Genomic DNA, 20,892 nt, shown 5'->3' with positions numbered 1-20,892 from the left:
TACTTGCTTTTAAGGTGGAGAGTTAGAAACTTCCCCCTCCCTTTTCAGTGCTCGCACTAAAAGTTAGAATAACTTCTCTATGACCTTTGGAACTTCATGGGAGTTTGAAGATGGATCAGAAAAAAACTTCAATGTGAGATTTCTAGAACTTTTTCATTAACAATTATTTCTGCATATCAAATTTTATCCTAACCCGTCTTCCTTCTAATACAGAAATCTTAGGACTTGAAACTGTACTGTAGAATGTCAAAAGGCAAGGGAAAAGATTAAGTCTCATATTGGATGCAAGAGGAACGGAACAGCATTAGAAAGTTTGGGATCTCATCCAAGGCTGAAGCAGATGAGAAGTTTTCCAAAAGAGTTGCCCAGGGCAATAAAGTGCAAATAGAAAAAGTGGTATAAAAACCTGGTTGCAGAAGTTTAAACATTAGTCACCTGCTGACAACTAAAATGAAAGGCTAAATATATTTTTTATAAATACCTGAGGTTTTTAATTCTACTGTAGCCCTATGGTGTTAAATTTAATAATTGTTTTTACAGTAAGGTAATACAACTGGTATCACCTACCACTTCAAACAACTGCATTTATTTTAAGTCTTCCTCCTAGTGCTATGTTACAGAGAACTTCTGAGGACTGCTTCCTGTTTTTCATACAGATTTCCCTCTTTTCCTGTGGAAATCTATTGAGGAAACTCTATGAAAACAAAAGGAAGTATCTGTTTCTAAATACCTGTAAGATTGTCCAAAAGAATCGCCTTTACCCACTGTGGGGCTCCTGTTGAGGGTAGGGGCTGCATACGATGCGAGTAGTGCTGTGTCCCACAGCGGTAACTGTGAGCCCTCAAACAAGCCGCATCCAGCTCACATGCAGCAGGGCTGCTACATGGAGACGAGACCAATGAAGAGAGAAAAACCTGCAATTAAGCATGGTCTTAAAAAAAAAAAAAAAAGGCGGCGAAAAACCACACACCCAAGGGGAAAAGAAAAAAAAAAAAAAAAAAGCAAAGAGCCAAAGCCTTTTGTTAGAATAATCTAGAGTAATGTTGATTGGAAAAGCATGAATCCCAGTTATCCAACCTTCCTATGAGGAATTTTCCTAGTCAAAACTTCCATCTGCCCCTCTCTCCTTCAGCTCATTTATTAGCTCTCCTACTTGAGAGGAACCATAGGGCTGTACTACAGTCTGTGATGCCCATACATGACCAGTCATTATTCGGGGAGTAAGACACAGTAGCACTGAGCCATGTATGATTAAAGATCTTACCTCCGTAATGTACCTTTTTTAATAACCTAACGTTAGTAGCTTCTGTAATACCTTAAATATACAGCAGCCGAAACCGAATCACTCTCAGGTTTTTGCATCACTTCAATTACCTCTAAGGTAGCTCTGATTTGATTTAGACATCTAAGTTTCTAGACTGTGGAGCTAGAAAATCCAAAACAAAAGTAGAAAATGTGCTTCATGTACTGCAACATAAATTCCTGTCTGCTTTTGGTTTCTGACAGCCTGCTAGGCTCCACGGAACCTGGATGGAATTTACTCCCTATGTACTGCAGCTCTGCTGCATGGCTGAGCATTTCAAAGAGAAACTGAGCCACAGGCATTGTTAAAAAAGGATGGAAGGTGGTTTTGTTTCAATTTTTCATACGCTTGTTAAATAATCTATATGCAATTTCCAGGGCAGTAACTACTCGCTCAATCAAGTTTTCTGCTTGTTCAGTTAAAATGTAGTGGAAAAAAATAGGTGTGGGGCAGAGGGGAGGAATGGGACTCATTTTAAATTACTAATAAAATCTTACCTGCTCCTTTGTCCTGCAAAAAGAAATCCTATTATCACTTACATCATTAGTCTTTTCAAGGGCTCCTGTCAGGCTTTCCTTGTACTATTGCCCTAATTCATAGGGAACACACCCCACCCTGGGCAGCTCCGAGGGGTACGTGCAATTTTAGAACATTATCTCAGCCGCACAATATCAGTGCTGGATAAATCACACCACCACTAGGTTTTCTCCTTCCTAAGAGAGACCACTATTGATCTTGGTTTTATCCCAGTAATACCTCCTAATTTCAAACAGGTTAGGTCATGATTTCCTCACACTGACACAGTATACACTTATGGTAAGTTACATCATTTATATCCTACACCAACAGTCCGGTGGTCTAAAATCACAGCCACATTTTATAAAAACACGTGCATGTGAAGAGAGTATCAGAAAACTGGCCTTAACAGTGCAATAACAGCTCAAGAAAAGAGAAACCATCCAGATGGGACCAACAATCCGTTAGTAGCAAGCAACACTGTCCAGTGCTAGGGATTCAGCTAACGCTAACGTGACTGTGATTATATTTTTAGTCTCTCTCTTTGCTGGGCTGCTGTATGCCCAAGTTACACTTCTTAAATGTCTTTTAATGTAGGCCTGTTGTCATAGTCTAGTTGCTTAACTGTTTCAGCTTACAGTACCTTGAAATACCATATTTTATTTACTGGAAGTCATCCCTAAACCCTGGAGTTTTTTTATATATGCTCATATATTAACCTATGTTCTACATTTATGGCATCTAGTTTTTCAGAGAAACAAGTTAATCACACCTTTTTTCCTCTAGCAAATGTTTGTATTAATTTACGTCTACTTTCTACAACTCTTCAATGATCTATATGGCCACTCTGCAAAATCCAGGTGATTCTAACTGACAGAAGAGGGTGCTTTTTCCACGGCAGTACTAAAGATTGCCTAAACCCCATTGAGTCTTGATTTTCTGTTTTTGAACATCATGGAAATTCATACCGTATAATCCTATTACAGAAACTGAAAGATGCCTTGTAAAGCAAAAGCAAACGGTAATACTGAAATCTTTACTTAGTAAAAAGTTTAGGGAGGTGCGTGACTTCATTTATATAAGGATTGCAACTGATACAAAAAACCTAAAATGTAATTAAACTGTTTTTATGTCAACGAGACTACATATTTGGTTAAAATTATGCACCTGCTTAAGTATCCTGCTATAGTAGGAAAGATATTACGTAAGGTTTAAACTTAGATGAAGTTTAAGTAAATTTGGTGATAAATACAATGCAAACCTGCTTGGACTGAGGTTCATCAGGTAAGGAAATTGGAGGTGCTGCGGAGACAAGCAGAGGTCCACCCATGGAGAAAGCAGATGAGGCAGAGTGCTGAACATACGCTGTCAGAAATCAGTTCCTACGTGCGGAGAGCAGCTATGTCTGGTTACGTTACATTTCTGTCACTGGCTTCTCAACCTGCAAATAACGTTTCTCATCCAACTGTACAGCCAATAAAAGACTAAATAAAAGCTGCTATGCTATGAACTGGTGAATATCTGATGAACATTTGGGAAGGAAAGGCATTCATTTGGGATTGCCGTAAAGGCAGTTATTTTTTGCAAGTCGCCTATGAGAACAATAAAGGCTTCAATAAAGCAAAAGACGGGCGGCTTTCAGGAAACTTAAAACTATTGCAAAAAAGCTTCAGAATAGCAGGCACAGAGCTTAAATATGAAGGAGTTAGCAGAATTATACAGTATCTAACAGAGAAATAGCAGTCTCTGAAGACCTAAGGATGTTTTTACAAGCATCAGTGAAACAGAAAACACAACAGTATGAGGTAATTGTTATTCTTGTTTCCTGACACAGGATCTGAGGAACATGGAAGTGGCGACTTCCCCACGTTCACAGCAGACAGTTGTTGGCCCTGACACTTCAGGCGCAGGTCTCACAGTAACTACGTGTCCCCTTTGCGCTCCGAGCTTCTGGGCTCAGCGATAGCCGCAGGACAGCTCTCGTCTCGGGAACTTGCAGGGACCGAACGACTAGACAGGCCTTTATGCAACTGTCCTGTGAGAGCGTAAGAAATATCCGACTCAGATGCAAAATCGATGGTTGCAGCCCCTCCCGTTAACATACATTAATGTCACATTTTCCCAAATGCTTAGTAAAAGCCAGTCAGAAATAACTTGCAGCCCCCTTAAGGGACAAAGTTGCTTATGAAGTGAGCCATCTTCCTTTTCTGTCACTCCAAATCCATGAGGCTCTCAGTCTGTGAAGTTCCGAGAGAGGTCCAGAAGGAATTTACATGGCAGTAAATAGGTACTTTCAGGGCTTATACCACGATTGGGGATATCTGCAGTTTTGCCTACAACAGAGACTTGAAAAAACAGTGTTTTGTCGGACATTTTAAACTCTAAGAGTTAATTTCAATAGGATCTCCACCCTGCTGATAAGTACTCCCTGAATCTGTTTAGGAAGAACACTTTTCTTTATTTAGGAGACATTAAAAGGATCATTGGACATTTGATCTTTACTGACAGACACTCTAGCATGCAGGAGATAACGGAAGGATTCCTTGGGATTAAAGAACACACACCTACGTGAAGAAATACATGAGGGGGTTTGTTTTACAAGCAACGGCAGAAGGAAATTATCTACAGGACCACAGCTCTGCTGCTCTTCTTTATCTGGCTTATATGCCCTATATCAAGTATCTTAGTTATAGCTATCAGTGTTTTAGAATTTCATGGTATTTTAGTTATTAGTTTTTGGTTGTAGGGTTTCGAGCATCTTTCTATAAAATACAAGTCAGGATATTAGGAGAGAGAGAACTCGAAAAAATAAAAGTTTGGAGATCAAGAAGGACAAATAGACTTGGGAGAATAGATACACACAACTCATGTGTATGTAGTTATGGGGTGTGTTTGTTTTCATATGCCTCTGTTGCTACTCCTTATGGGCTGGGCTAAAAGGAGATCTCAAAAAAAGGTCTAGACGTTTTGTCAGTGGGACGGTCTGCATGATTAGAAGCAAAGAGAACTGAAAATCTTGAGTGAGAACTTGTTCTCGCATGAGCTTCAGCCTCATTTCAAACCCATACTTCCCAGTAAGCTGGAGAAGTAAATCGTTGGCATTGCTTGTCCGAAATGGCTTCGTACCGTATTGCCAATATGGAGAGTTCAGCAAGCTCCAGGCAGAAGAGCCTACGTCCTGTCTTAGGGTGGGGTTGGAGGATGTTGAGCTGAGGAAGGGGACCCACAAGATGTAGTAAAGCATCTCGTGGAAAGCAGCCTGGCATAGACCCAAGTGCTGAAGCGGCAACCAGCAGGCTGGATCCAGGCCACTGGGCAATACCATCCAGGCCTCTCCAGCTGGGAACGAGCTGTTACAGAAAACAGCTGAAATGGCTGTCACCGCATGGTGTGAGGACCAACAGCAAAAGTCTTAATTCACCTGCACATAGCCAGGTACTCTGAAATACTGCTGCACCCACACGGCCTATTAGGAAGGTCCACCAAGGGATATTTGGCTGTCTGGGCTGAAAAGGTTTAGCCATATTGGTGTAAGAGGGAAATGCTGTTATTTAACCAACAGTTAGTCAGTGGGTCAGTACCATATTGCATAAAGCCCTTCTCATCCTTCAGCTGTCCCTCAGTATCGTCTCTTAAGACAGAGACTGCTGTGCTGCTTCGCATTATTGTGAGGTCTAGCACCAGTCCCAGATCCATATACACTGCTGAGTCTTGTGGGCTTTTGGAGTAATTCTGACATTGCCAGCTTAACACAAACTTCAGTTACACTAAATCAAAATAATTGTTCCAACATGGAAGGAAGGGAAACTCAAGAGCAGAGCTGTGTAACAGATAAGAAGAGCAAGTAACAGATCTAGGACTTCCATTTCTCAGACTTCCCAGAAAACTTGTGCAAGCTTTAGCAAATAGCTTTTATGCTAGTAGTTTAATCAAGAACAAGTGATACTTAAACTTTTCTAGCTTTATTTAGATCTGCATTGTTTGCATCCAAACTAGACTTTCAGAGCAAATATCTGAATTTCTAGCTAGTAGGGTGTGGCAATAGAGTTCTTTATTCCAGTGGAACAACATCTGGAAATCATTTCCCTTATTTTGTCACAAAAGAAGTCATTAAGGGGCAGGAATATCTGAATGACATAATTCCAAAGTGATGTATGTTTCTCCTGGATAGCGCAGTGCGTATTAACCATAGAATACCCCACACAGAGCAAAAAGCAGTCTGATTCATCAAGGATATACTCAAGAACTACTGCCATGCAACTTAATCCCTTGCTAGCTACAGGATTTATAAAAGCACTATAATTACCTCATCTGTTTAGCCCAATTCTCAAATGTTATCTTCCGTGGAGCAGCCCAAATGACTAATAGTTTATTAATAATGGTAACCTAAAGTTTCAAGGCCAAAAAAGGTTAAGGAAAACACCAAACAGTGAGACTCGGAGATCTTGAGCTGCATTTCAGAGCTGAAACGAATGTAAGTCATAGAATGAAACCTGCCCATAGGGTTTTAATTCAGCATCCTTAGTTATTTATTTGTAGTACATTTGTGTGTGTGTGTATTCATGCATAAGAGTGCCGATTTTGTACTTCGGTGGGTCTGTCTTAATGCACCGATATTTATCTTAACTGTAAATGTGACCTTAACCATTACGTTGAAAATGAATGACTAGGTTTTTAGTATACTCTTCATCACGGTATGATATACCTGACTGGAAAGATTACCATCAATTTTTTTTGCTAATTATAGGTGCTCACTCTGACTTATCTAAATGGTCACAGTACCTAGTATTTCAGACCAAACCACACAAACGATAACTTCCATGATCCCATGCCACAGCTGCAGTTCTCTTGCTCCATTGTCCCAAATTCCATGCCAACAACAACAACAACAACAAAAATCAGGACCCAATTATTATCTGTACACATGTAACACGGTAATTATGTGTAGAAAGCCTACCTGAAGTAATTTGCCTAGCATGTGCAGGGGCTCTGGCAGAGACAGGAGTAGAATCTTCTTCCTCAAAGGAGCATTTAGTTGCTTTAACAAGGACACTCTCTGTTCTGTTCCTGTGTCGCACCTGACTTGCCACTTATAGCTTCTGCAGTAGATGCGAAAAGAACCTCCTGGCAGAAGTTTCCTTCTCTCTGAAGCTGTCCTCCATGCACAGAAATCATTCCTCCCCTGCCTTGAATGAGGCAAAGGTCACACAGGCAAAACATTGACTGCGATTTTACAAATAATAACTATATTGTAATGCATGTGCTCCAGGGGTTACGGCAACCTCCTGACATCTTGTAAGTTGAGAACCTTAAAAAACCAAATACACTTAAAACACAAGAATTTGCATCAGGTAGCATCATCATGACATCTGACCCTCTTGTTAGAAAACACAGATTCTCTACATTCTCTGCATAGATTTCTGCTCAGAGTTAACCGAGCGACTGACATCCCAGTAAATTATCATCCTCCATGTGGACCTGCAGTGGGGGAGGAAGGAGAAACCAATTTGTGGGTGGTTTTCCCAAACATTTACTGATAGGATAGTAATGGCAAGAATCCAAGAACTTGGATAGCATCCCAAATTTTAGCAGGGAGTGTGTTTGGCCCTTAAGCACTTTTTTCTATAGATTTCATCTTCTGTCCCTTTATCTCTGCCCCAATTCTGTCTCCTTTCTCCACGTTCAAGTCTGCCGCTGCTGTAATTCTCCATCTCACTTTAACCACTGCACCTATTCAGGCTGTAACTCAATCGCACGTTTCCATCAGCAGTAAAACCTGATCAAAAGCTGTCTCCACCCGCCCGCTCCTGTTGTGGCCCTGCATTTTGCCATCCCCTGAAAGATGCAACTCTTAAGGCTATGGACTGATCCAAATTTCAAACTTCTCTCCAAAAATAAGAGAGGGATGAGATATCTTAAACACGTCTCATTTCATAAATCCAGTTCATAGCAGCACAAGCACTTGCACAACTCGGACCACACAGGATCAGGTATGAGAAGATGCCGAGTGGAAGCAAGGTGTTAAAGGAGAGAGATGGTAGGGAAGAGGGAGTTTTTCTTCCAAATTTATTTGGAACTACTCTTGCACGCCTAAAAAACTCCTCTGGTCTTTCCTATATGTCAAAGCTCTGTGCTAGTGTCCCTGCCAGGGAGGGCACAGAGAGCAAAAGGGAAAAATCTCAGCCCCGTTCTTGGTTGTTAGTGCCAGCTGGCCTAGCATAAACAGAGATGCACAATTGTTGGCACAGTTTTACGTATTTCTTCATTGCCATTGACTGGAGCATGTTCAGTACTTCAAAGATCTTAAAAACAGTCAGTGCTCCAGACAAAGGAGATAAAGCTTTTTAGAAATGCAATTACTTCTGCTATTCTTGCTCACCTGAAACCCGAAAGATCAGCCTAAGAAGCATTTGGATTGTGAGAAATTCAACCCAAACGGCATGGGAAAGCAATATGCAACAGAAGATCTTTGCATCTAAATCTTTGAGAATCCAGTATGTCAGGAAAACCAACGTACCACCCAGGAGATACATTTTTCTAATCTGATTTCAGATTTTATGAAATGGAGCAACAACAAAGCAGCTGACAAATGAACGATAAAGAGGTGTGTATGGAGAGTAGCTAGTTTCTGAAAAACAATTTCCCCCAAACAGGCAGAGCTTAGAGAAGTTGATCTTTGGAATGGGACAGTGTGGACAGTAAGAGGCACATTTAAACTCTGTAATTTCGCTACGTCTGCACAAAGGTTTCTGCTGTCTCAAAAATGTTTGAAATCACCATAGGAAGAACACTGCATGGCAGCAAGGTATAACTCTGCTACTCTCTGCTACCTGTGACAGATTTGCCTGTTTATACACAGTTGCAGAAAGAGAGAAAGATTCTGCAAGAAAACACATTGCCACTAGCAAAATGATTTTTTTCTAGAGCATGGTGATTTTGCCAAGAAAATAAAAATCATCAGCCAATAACAGGAAACCTCCCAGAACTGTAACTGGTATTAAAGAGTCTCTTTAGCTACAAACTTCTCCTTATTTCAGTATAAATCCAGTGATCTTTATTAGAGCTACTAAACAATTCAGACGTTAAACATTTCTATTTAATGCTTTACAGATCAACCAATTTAAAACCTGAGATTAAGCAATTTAAAATCTGAATTGATCATAGAAAGTTCACTCATATGATTTCAGTTGGAGAGGGGTTCACAGCTTACAGCACCAAAGACAGATGTATTTGGAAAACCTACACAGACACTTAGCTCCAGTGGGAAAATATATTTGATCTGAATGTTAAATGAAAAGTCATAAATAAATCAAAAATATGCACACCTTCTAAACTCTGTAATTCCCTGCAGGGAATAAGCCAAAGCTGAAACCATTCTGTGTTCCCTGAACTCTGACAGTTTGGGTAAAATAGTACAAAAATTAAAATCACACCTCATCTTGGTTAAAAAAAACACAAGTCATACACTTTAAAAATAAAGTACAGCTTAATTTGTATAACCATACTTAAGGCAATGTAGATATTCACACAGCTGTTGGACCTGCTCCAAACACATCTCTAAAAAAGACTAGTTAAAGGTCTGTGAACATGAAGCTAAGTAATTTCTCTGAGTTATTTTATGATTAGTCAGGAATTATTTAAGTTAAAGATTTGTTTAGTGCCAGAAGCAGGTGGGTTTTGCTGCGGTTAGAAGTTTCCATAAGAATAACAGAAGTGCCAATTAAAAGCCAATTAGTCACGGAAATTACTTTAAGGTCCAGCACTTTGCAACATCTCCCCTCTTCAATTTTCCTTCTCTGGAGCTGCCCATTATCCTCAGTACAAAGACTTGAAAATGAATGTGGCCTGTTTGCCTGTCTCCATGGAAGCCTTGCCACGCTGCACCGTACACAAACACTTCCCAGGCGTCTTCAGCACTGCCTTCCCTCTGATCTTTGCCCTAAACAAATGTGCCGTTTATTCACTCTTCTTCTCATTTATGAAGACCCATTTGATGCTGTATGAATACTAATGAGAAAAGAATTAAACCTATGTTTAAGAATGAGTGAAGATTCTTCCTTTTAGCGTTTACCATGACAGTGAAAGCATGCCAGTTGGCCTCTTTCATTATGCTCTTCTTTCGATCCTGAAACCCCTGCCAATTCAAAATTAAGAGTGCAGATTTGGCATTAAAGTCAATTAAAAGCTCCCCAATAGGAAAAAATGACCTAGTGGTTAAATCACATGATGAGAAATCAAGAGATCATGGTGTTTCATTGTTCTGCTACCAAGGAGAACCACCATGACTCCATTCAGGCCTCCATCACCATCCTCGTTCAAGTGGGAAATGCTGTGTACTCCAACAATGTGAACTAAGGAGCATGAAGCAACCCTATGAGTTAACACCTTCTGTACTGTTGGGCTGCATCTTCTTTAAAGTGCAAAAAAGAGACAATCCAGTCAGAAATTTGAAATATTCTCTGAAGTCAATGTAGGATCCTATATTGATGGCAAAATTAAAGAAAGAAACAGTCCTTTCTTCCAATAGACAGCAAAGATTCATTAGTATCCCTAATGCTATTCTTCTAGTCTGTGCAACATTTCTGATGAGAACTTTCTTCAACCCATCTCATCTTTAGTTTCCAGTTATATTTTAAAGGAATGGTGAGTTTGCCCTTGCAGCTACGTGAGCAGTATTAGCAGCCCCCTTTCCCCCACCCCCCGCCAGTTTCTGTATAGCCAAAAAGATCTCGAGCTCTGCCTCCTGACCTTTGGCACCAGATCATTGCCTTCAACTGCTTTTGGATGACATGAATGAAAACCAACTGTGTTTAAACATCCCTCCTTTGGGAGTCTATTGCGCAGGACATCCCGCCTCCCTTTACCTACTGGACTCCTGGCAAGACGTTCCAAAACAAAAGGTTTCCAGTTTTGTTATTTCCAACAGATCCTTGACGTTATATATTAGCTGACCAAATCACTTGGGTTTTTTAAAACTTGTCTATCTACTCATGCTGCTGCTTGGGGTTTTTTTTGTCCTTCATTTTTATCTGTCATGGACAAGCTTTGAAATTCCAGCTTGTCCATGCCAGACGTTCCTTCACGCACATTTAAAATCTGCCCCTTTCTTAAACACCTTGAAATAATCTCCATGCATGTTTCTAGAAAACAAGGCTGTATCTTAACTTGTGCTGCCTTTTTCTTTAGGGTGTAAGGTACACTAACTTTGCTTCTGTTGGAGAAACTAAGGCACAATGTGATTTGGTGCAAATGATAGAGCCTGGGCTAGAACCAAGATTTAAGTTCTGGAGCACCTGGGACTGTGAGCACCCTTGCTCAAAACTTGCATTTCTTTCTAGTTTCCCATATGAACATCTCCAGAGAAGACAGAAACGGCTGTCTTTAATCAATATATTGGGCAGAAAGACCTAACAAAACATGCCATCTGTATGGGCCCCTTAATTTCTCCACATTAAGAGAGCACTGATGAAGTCCTCTAAAGAAAATTACTATAATCAGAGTTTGTACTTTGTATTTCATCAACTAATTATAAGTTCCCTTACAAGAACTACAGAGACTTGAAAGCTATTATTTAGGTCTGTCTCGAATCTCACCTAAGTGGAGGGAGTCGGCTATTCCAAGTCCTGGATTTTATGAGAAGGATTGTTTTGCCCACCAAACTTCATAATGTTCCTTGGACTGCAAGCTAAATTGAAACCAGGTTGCCAGATGTAAGAAGTTAATACCACTAGCAGATCTCCCATTAAACATCACAGCACTTACCCACCTCTGCTAGAAACACTTCCATGATACCTGCAGTATTCTCAATGTTTTATGGGTTAAAATATTAACCAACTTTGAGACTACAATGAATATTCAATGGAATGTCAACATCTCTGTATCATGTGAACTAACTCTAGAAATCTGAACTCCAAACAGATCCAATTATACCGCAGCTCAAAACTAAGAGAACAGTCTGCACAATACCAGTGACAGTCCTTAAAAACTGTAAAGGACCGAGTGCCAGACCCCAAAATATTTTTGTCTTAAAATGAAGGAAATTAGCACATTTCAGAAAAACAAAATGTAACATTCTTGTGAAAGGAAATACTACTACATTCCACAGCAACTGTCCAGAACACTGAAGTTCTATGATGCTTCCAGGAGCCCCCATTTTGAATGCCCAAGCTTAATAGTGCTTGCTATTTGTGCACTACGTCACAATTATTTTTTCCAGAACTAATTAAGCTAAATGGCTAGCCAGACTCCATTTTGGAGACTGCGATCTCCCTTGACTTTACAGGAAATCCAATTGTTGCCAGGCTAAATAATACCATAAATTGTAAATGAAATATGTCATCAGTTTTTATGGAGTTAGCTCTACTCGAGGGAGTAAAAGGAGTGCTGGTTCCTAAGCATGGATTACCTCAGCCTCTGTCTCTACAGATATTTTGAAATATTGACTTTTGTTGTTAAATTCATGATCTGATTTATTTGGTATACTTTCACAAGCAACAAGGGAACTAATATTGGTGTGGTTCTTCAGGAACTGACAGCAGCTGTGTTAGATTAAACAAAAGCTCTCTGCGATAACTCATCTCTAACTTGGCATCAGCTTTTCTATTACTACATCTAAGGTCCTGTTTCTAGCAGTAGTTCCATTTACAGGCGGGAAGTATTTAGAATATTTGTACAAAAAGATCACGTTATACAACTTGTTTCAGTATGACCAATTTGCTAAGTGTTTCAACTCTCACTTTTTGTTGATGAATATTTTATGTGTTAAGTACAAGAAATATTCAGTATTCACCAGACCAAAACTAAACTTAGAAAGAATTTGGAGGGAACTTAATTTACTGTAAAACTCCTGAACTTTGTTTGCTTTCTTCTGCATATAGATTCTTTGTAAACTACAAGACAGCTCCTACTGGGAGCTATAACCGCGTTATATACGTGGTTATAACTATAACCACGTTATTATACGGTCTAAATAGGAAAATATCCTGATCTAGCTATTGAAAGTAAACTGTTCTCTAAATAGTAAAAAAGGAAGCAATGGAAAGGTACTCTAGATGAAATGTGTAATATTACATTACACAACACGGGCATGTAACATACACAAGCTTGTAATGGGCTGGACTTGGTGTTCATTTAGCTCCATACCTGAGAGGCAGCTTATTCCTACCACAAAGGATGTTTGACATAAGCCTTATGTGTGTAGATGGATATGCCAAGTTTCCATTTATCCAATCTAACTGTGAGTTTCTTACTACATTAGAAGAGTCCCCACGGTAAAAATGAAGCATGCTGTCAGTGGAGAAGGGAAAGTTTATGGCCAGAGTAGACTGTTTCCATATGTATTTTCTAGATGTCTTTCACCTGAACTAAGAGCTGTAAGTAACATTTAGTTCTCATTACCTAAATCTAACAATAGCTGAAATCTGCCTTCCTTTGATTCTTAGCGAAGCAGTCGAATGCAGCCCTCGGAGTTCAATTTCACAGGCACTGAAGGCAGATACACCCGTTCTTCTATAGCAAGTCTGGACAACAGCATTTGATCGTCCCTGTGCTACGCTGTGCACATTCGCCTTGGTTTTTCAGATTTCCTGATTTTGCCCTTCCTTTCCAGGTCGAAAATTGTGAGATTTCCGCTGCCCTCAAGAAGCGGCCCAGAGCAGAAAGAGGGAGCAGCCTTACCAGATGGAAGATACTGCACGTCTGTTGTGCCACAAGATCGACGATCTCCCACCGGTGGAGCTGGCGTTTCTGAGAACGGTATCAAACCCAGTACCCAGCTATGTTATTTCCTCACTGGTTTGTAAGATCCTCAGCAGAAAAAACTAATATAGATATTAAACCACCAAAGCCACAAACCAATCCTCATGAATCTTGAAATCCTAGACCTAAATAAAAGGCAATATATCAGCTTTCTACTTCTCACTCCCCACATAATTTTGTGTTTTAGTAAAAGACTGAACGTATTACTTAGAGCTATGCTTTAAAACTGCTTTTTCCCCCCAAACGATTCACCTCACCAAAACATTTTTCCTGGCTTCAAAGTATGAAGTTTTCATTTCTTTGTAAATAAAGACTCAGAACTTCAGCTAAAATAATTTCCAAGGAAGCCATTTGCAGTTACCATCCTGTACAGTCCCACTGTTCTGAAACATCCCGGCTGCTTCAGCAACAATGAAAAGGTCCAACCTGTTCCGCACACTCAGCGCTAACCACCGCCATAACGCTGCATACCTGCGATGTCTCGTGGGACCGCATGAGGCGTTCCTTGAAAGTCTTCTAACATCCCTGGGTTGGCCAAGGCTGGCTCTCGCTACCGATGACCTCGACTAGGCTTTTGTAGAGCAGACAGTTAGAAGGGCTCTCAGAGAGACAGCAGTTTGGGGGGTGGGTCATTTAGCTGCTGTCATGATGAGACACATTTATGATAGGCACCTTAGAAGCCAAACATTTTCCCTCCCTCCCTGGGTAGCGGCTTACGTGCCAAGTAAATTGCAAATGCGAAGTCTGGCAAGTTTGACTTACCTTCAGTGATTTGAGGGGGGAGAGGATGCAATGAAGGTGTGTGGGTTTGACATATCTAATTCAGAAGACAAAAGCACTCATCTGACATTAACTGTAAGCAACAAGGCATCTTTACTGGAGTATTTAGTGACAAAAAATGAGATTTTAGGTATGTATTGAATGGATCTGGCAAGCAGCTGCTTACGACTATGAAAAATAATGACATGTAAATAAAATTAGCATTATAGTATGTTCTCCATGTGGTTAGACTTATAAAATAAGCCTGCTTTTACAAATATTTTTAATCAAATCAGACACTTTGCAAGCTCAGAGTTTCCACGTCTAACCTACACTACCCATATTTCAAGTTGCTTTTTAGCAAAAGCTTTTCAAAAAAATAAATTGTGGTTTTATGGATTTTAGAAACGTGAAAGTGTTCCACCAAATAAAGAATCAGGCAGAAAAATAACTCAGAAAGTTGAGCAAATAAAAATATTGTGTGAACATCTGGGATAAACCTAGATATACTAGATAAATAAATCTAGATGCAGAATTATTTGTAATTGCTTATATATACTTTGACAAATACCAGTTTCTCAGAGCAGAACAACACTTGCATCAATGGAATTGGGCAAGTTATTCTACATTAGCTAGTTTACAAATTAATGCCTAAATATCACAATAATAAAGTGCTCTACGATTCTACTGACAGAATATTTTTTAAAAATATTAGCTTTGTAGAAGAATTTTAATAAAATACTGGCTTTATGTTAAAAGAGGTGCATAAGAAGTTTTGCTCTTCCTCTCTGGTTTCCAGTCCTACTACTCATAACCTACAAGGGGCGTGTAAAAGACAGTCTCTTTGCATACACATTTAATCAGAGCAGAGGACATTCCCAGGGCAGGTGGGGAGGAAAAAAAGCCAAAAAGCATTACATGTATCTTAGATATCTTAGCATGAAGACAGCTTGAGATTCACAGGCCTTTTCCTCCATTTTTAAAAACCCTAATCTGAGTGTCTGCCATGCCAGATGCTGCAATTAATTTACTGGATTAAACCTACCAGTTCGAAGCTCTTCAAGGTATCTGTAGTGTTGGGTAATCAGTTCTCATGGCTGCCACAACAGTCGTAAACACTGATCGTTATCCCTTTGAACTCCTATGGTAAGAAAATAAATGATGATAGAAAAAGATACTAATGTATCACAGATTGAAAATATAAAGCCTTTTTTTCGTTTTGTTTTGGCCATGCACAGCCTCACGGAAAGAAAGCGCTTCTAATAAATTAGTTTGTGCAGTGTAAGGATTGCCATGAAAACGCAGACATTCATTCCCTGATTAAAGAGCAATACTGCATGCAACTAAGCTTTTTTCCTGCTTAGGCAATAAATTATTGAACATCATAACCTATAAATGAGGCACACTGAATGCTACCAGAATGAAAATTGCATTAAAAAAAACCCTATTCTTCGTTGCTGCAAATAGACCCGCGAGAGATTAAACAGAGCGCAGGCTGGCAGCGAGGGAGCCCGGCAGAGGTGGCGTAGCACGGCTGCCCTCTGAAGGGGACCCTGCCCAACGGATGGCTCGCTGCCTGCTGCAGACCACCTCAGAAGTCCTTCTAATGGTGACAACGGAGACGGTACTTCAGCTGGAACTGCCAGCGCTTGTGTCCTTGAAGCGAGACAGAAAATCATTTACCTGGGAGTCTCTGCTGGGTGGCTCGTCCCCTGGAGCTCACCTTTCCTGTGCCGGTTACAACGCCTGTAGTGCCGCCTAAGGTCAAATGCGTTTCAGTGTTTGAAGAAATAACAGCATTTGACTGGATCGCTCTGTTAGAACTCATTAAACCTGCTCAATTAACTGGGAGCGATTGAGGTAAATAATGATAAAATTTAAAATCATGTTGACATCGGCTTAATCTGATGTCAACCCCAAAAAAATGTTAAGAATAAAAGTGTGAACAGTGCTTTCATCTACTCACTATTTCAAGACTCCCTATAAGTTACAAGCATCATAATAACACTCTGAGTCCCAGTAAATGCCTTTTTGTGATAAGGAGGAGTTAAAAGCGATAGCTTTTATAAGATACAGCTAAAAAAGCTGAAATGCTACTGTAATAGTACACGTATATTTACATGTATTGTAGACAGTTCACTTGTAATTTATTTGGCATGTGAGCAGACATTAGGTTTAGGTAAAAAAAGATAGAACTAAACATTAGATAGCTATGGGTCTAATATTACATTTATATATTAAAATCACCGTCCCTACAAAACACATTAAGGGAATGAATTAGAGGACATTTGTATCGGATTCCTGCACTCTGAATATGTGTTTGGCGGGTACAATGACTATGCAAAAAAAATTTTACAGAGTACAGTGGCTTCTCATGCCTCTTGAAAAGCGTGCATTTGATCGTATACATGAACAGTAATTGCCCCCCCAATAACACACTGATCCTCCACATGTGCCCTTAGATTATCATTACTTACAGGAAAGAAGAGAACTGAAGTGAATTAACTACCAGTTACCTGCATGAGAGTGCTGAAGTATTCAAGACCCTTATAATACTGATCTTTGCCGAGGCTCCCTTGCCGCAGCTTTAAAGCCCCCTTCCACGGGTGCTGAAGGACCCTGCACCGTGTTTCACTGGGGATTTTAAAATCTCACGGCCTTCTGCCTCAGTTGGGGGGGTTCTGCTGCCGCAGCTGCAGCAGATGGGGGCTGTGGTTTTGCTGCTACGCGGTTGTTGGTTTCTCCAGCAGAGGATCAGCTGTTCCGGTCGGTGGAGGGCCAGGCTGCCTCTGATGAGGAGGAGGAGAAGTGGGCAGGAGACCAGCTGTCCCAGGTGGACCGAATGAAGAAGATACTGGCCAAGCTCCCTTGCTGTGGCAGCGGGTAGGTTTCTGAGATTAATAGTAACTGAGCCCTTCGCAAAGTTATTTCACGACCTGAAGCCGCCATGGCTTCAGTAAGAATCAGTAACACTGCACAGCAAAATCAGCAGACCCCTTTGCCCACCCTTTACAGCTCACGGAAAACAACAGGCTGGATATTCCCACCTAACCCACGCCAGCTAGGACGCTCATTCTGATCTGTGCTGCCAAGAGTTTTGCAGGAAAACTGGCTTTTACATAGACCTTCATCGTAAGGTTTTACTAACTTTTCTTTTTTATTATTTTTGATGTGTATATATAGGTGTGATGAAAAAATGTGGAAAAAGCTAATGTCTTACTTGGAGACCACCAATACTGATGGCTACGACACAGCCCCTGCGGAGCTCGCAGAGAGGATCACACAGCTAACTGAACAGCTTGAGCTCAAAGGCCACGAAGTGAAGAAACTGGAAACAAATATGGAAGAGGTAACGGGTGCCAAGCAGAGTGTGAAAGAGTTAGTTAAGTGTCTTTAGTAGCTGCACTGATACCCATATGCGTTTATATTTTATTCTGGCCATTCTGCTCTTCTGTTACTGATGTTTCTCGCTGTGCCAGTAGTTTGTCAGCTCAAACGTCCCGTGCTTTCCTGTAACACCTGCATTCCCAGTCTGGTCCCTACCTGAACCTCCATTTATTTGGAGGATGAGACATACAGCAGCCACAGTCAGACACAGACTCTTCAAATACTACCCTTTATGTAGTGGTTTGAGCAGTTCGCTGATGCTGTGTTTGGATCGATACCACTGCAGACCAAAGAGCTGTGCAGTAACTACAGGGTTTCTATAGGCAGCCTTCAGTGGTTCCTCAGCTGTGGATGAAACACTCCACATGTCCCAAGACATCCAGCTCCTCTGGGAGCACAATAACTTTTCAGGAAGTCCCTCCAGCTGACGGGGATGCAGAGGCTCACCATTTTGGAATCCTTAAGAGGAATCATCCAGTTTACTCTGGCCGGTTCTCAAGCTTAAACCGATATATTTATAAATAATTAGTTCTCAAGCTTAGCAGCATGTTCAACTTTCCTTCAGCAGAGGTTATCACCACAGTACTGAAAAGCCTCAGAGCAGTACCCTAGTAGTCCCATGTGATCTTACTATATAAACACCGCAAACTTCGGCCACTGATGGACATAGATTTAAATGCTAGCAACCTTTCTGTGAAACAAAAATAGTGCATCATATGCATTGCTTTGCTCTGCTTTGTCTTGAGGGTTCAGTTAATGCTTGTTCAGTATTTTATACCCCTTTGTTAAATGGACTGCAATGATTTCAGTAGTCCTGGAAGGATTGTATTAATTGGTAAACTATTTAAAGTAAGAGTAAAATATTTAACTTCTTTGCATGTTGCCATCTTGTGATTTTTATCAGTATTTCATATCATTTTTCCCCTTGACTAAATTAAATGAAAGAGTTTACTTGGGAGGAAAACATTGAAAAGTAGAATAAAATCACACTTGCATCTTACGCAATTTAGAGCAGTCAATGACAATTTATTGCTGTAATACTCCTTAGAGCAACCCAGACCTCCTTCTATATTGCTTAACATCTGTCCATGTAAAAAACTACAATTACTCTTTTACCTACAGGAGGGAACTACTGGCACAGTAACTACCTTCCTGTAGGTAGTCTCAGTTTTCCTCTTCTCTTTTCCAATCAGAGGTACTCATCATCTTCTTCTGCAGTATCATATTTCCTTCTTTTTAGTCTCTGCTGATTAGTTCTGTGCACCTTGTTCAGAAATGTTGCATTATCGATAGATTAATACAAAATCTCAGGACAAAAATGGAGTCTGTTGCTCTTGATTTAAAGACAAGCAGGGAGGTGAATATGCCAACTCAGTGTGACGTGAATTTAAAATCGGTAGGATGAATCATTTCGAGCCTGTTAGAAATTTATTCTTAACTCCTCTTACTTTTATTTAGCCAGTATTTATATCTTGTGTGCAGTTATAGGTATTTTTGACGCTACAAAACAGACAGACAAGTAATAAGTAATTCCTTTCAAAAAGGTGACCGTTCCTGTAACCAACAAAAAGCAAACTGGAAGACTGAGAAATGCTCTCCGTCATCTAACTTCTAAGCACATGTATTGGCTTAGTAAATAAACCACCAAGAACACTTTCTCTGATGACCTACCAAAACTACCTTATACAATGCTCTATATACTTCTATTTGGAGTATGCTCCAATTTTCTGCTCTGTGCTGAAAATGAGACCAATAACAACAAAGCTAATATGTTAAAAACTCAGCAGGCAAGTGAAGGGCAACACTCTCACATACCAATTCATAATTGCTGCAGTCTAAAACTGTAAAACCAGGGGATAAAAGAATTCTAAAATTTGTCATGTCTAGAAAGTTCTGCTTTCCAACAAGCAAACTTTTAAAAATAGTTTCTACTGGAGACAGAGTGATAAAGGTGTCAGGACCTGGGGATAATAGATGGAGAAACATGAGTGAATTCTAAAAATAAAGTGATATGCTGCCAAGTGTAGGGCTGCAAAGAAATGCCAATGACCTTCCACAAAAGCTTGCATACAAACTGTCAGCTTAATTAAAGAGACAATTACTTTATGACCTGCCACGCAGGGTCAAATGTTCATCCTAATACCACGCCCCTGATGGCAAGCAGCAAGTTGCTTGGAAAAAAGCACTGAGAAACCATACAGAGGGTTTTCCTCTTGGTATTACTCACCTGCTTCCCAGTACACTAGAGACAGACACATCTGAAACTGGATGTTGCACGGAGTATCATGTTTAATGGCCACTATTGGAGCTATTTACCATGAATTTACTTTTCCTTCCTTTAAAGCTAGCGGTGCTTTTGGCATCTTAGGGCAAGGACTCCCACATACTACCTAGAAAGGAACAGGTTTTGAGGATTTTCTTTCTGGTAGCTTTAAATCTGCTGCCTGATCATCCAACTGTCGCGTCGCTTTTGCGCTTGGGCAAGAGCAAACGATCTTTCCCTTGTAATTTTACAGACTTTTACCACCAGAAATACTGCCTCATCACCATTCCTAGTCTGCCTCAGCCCTCTTAGTACAGAAACCATTACTTACTTCCGTTAGTCTATTTTACTCTTCTGTGTACTTTTCAAGTTCTATGACCCTTCTGACTGAGAAGAACTGAAAATGTGCGTATTATGCAAATGCAAGCCCTTCATGGCATAATCCTAGTTTCTGTTTTGTTCCCAGTTCCTCTCCTAATAGCTCTTAATATGTATCCTTCTGATCTCTGCTGAATGCTGAGCTATGTTCAGGATATTACAGTTCTTCTAGGTGTAACATCACTGCATACATACGACATTGTGTACCTTTCCTACGCGCCTTACTTTGCATTATTAACACTGAATTTCACCTGATCTTTTATTGCCCATAACTATTCGGTATCATGAACTCCTGCTGTAACTCTTCACAGGCAGCTTTAGTTTTCACAGAATCATTAAGGTTGGAAAAGACCTTTAAGTCAACCAACCATGAACCCAACACCACCATGCCCCCTAAACCATGTCCTGAAGTGCCACGTCCACACGTTTTTTGAACACTTCCAGTGATGGCGACTCCACCACCTCCCTGGGCAGCCTGTTCCAATGCCTGACCACTCTCTCTGTAAAGAAATTTTTCCTAATATCCAAT

At 40.3% G+C, this 20,892-nt stretch overlaps 1 protein-coding gene across 1 annotated transcript in view; it reads left to right on the top strand.

The window, feature by feature from the left end:
• Positions 1–20,892, top strand: part of EFCC1 (EF-hand and coiled-coil domain containing 1) — a 53,141-nt gene that overhangs the window by 23,853 nt on the left and 8,396 nt on the right. The window contains exons 3-5 of the mRNA XM_082004865.1: positions 13,428–13,573; positions 17,086–17,218; positions 17,519–17,684. Of these exons, the coding sequence (XP_081860991.1) occupies positions 13,428–13,573; positions 17,086–17,218; positions 17,519–17,684 (445 nt within the window). The remainder of the gene's footprint in view (positions 1–13,427; positions 13,574–17,085; positions 17,219–17,518; positions 17,685–20,892) is intronic.

This window comes from Phaethon aethereus (genome assembly GCF_964289735.1).
Source record: "Phaethon aethereus genome assembly, chromosome: 11".
NCBI classification, from domain to species: domain Eukaryota; kingdom Metazoa; phylum Chordata; class Aves; order Phaethontiformes; family Phaethontidae; genus Phaethon; species Phaethon aethereus.
The sequence above is the reverse complement of the archived record's forward strand: the minus strand, read 5'-3'. Positions and strand labels throughout refer to the sequence as shown.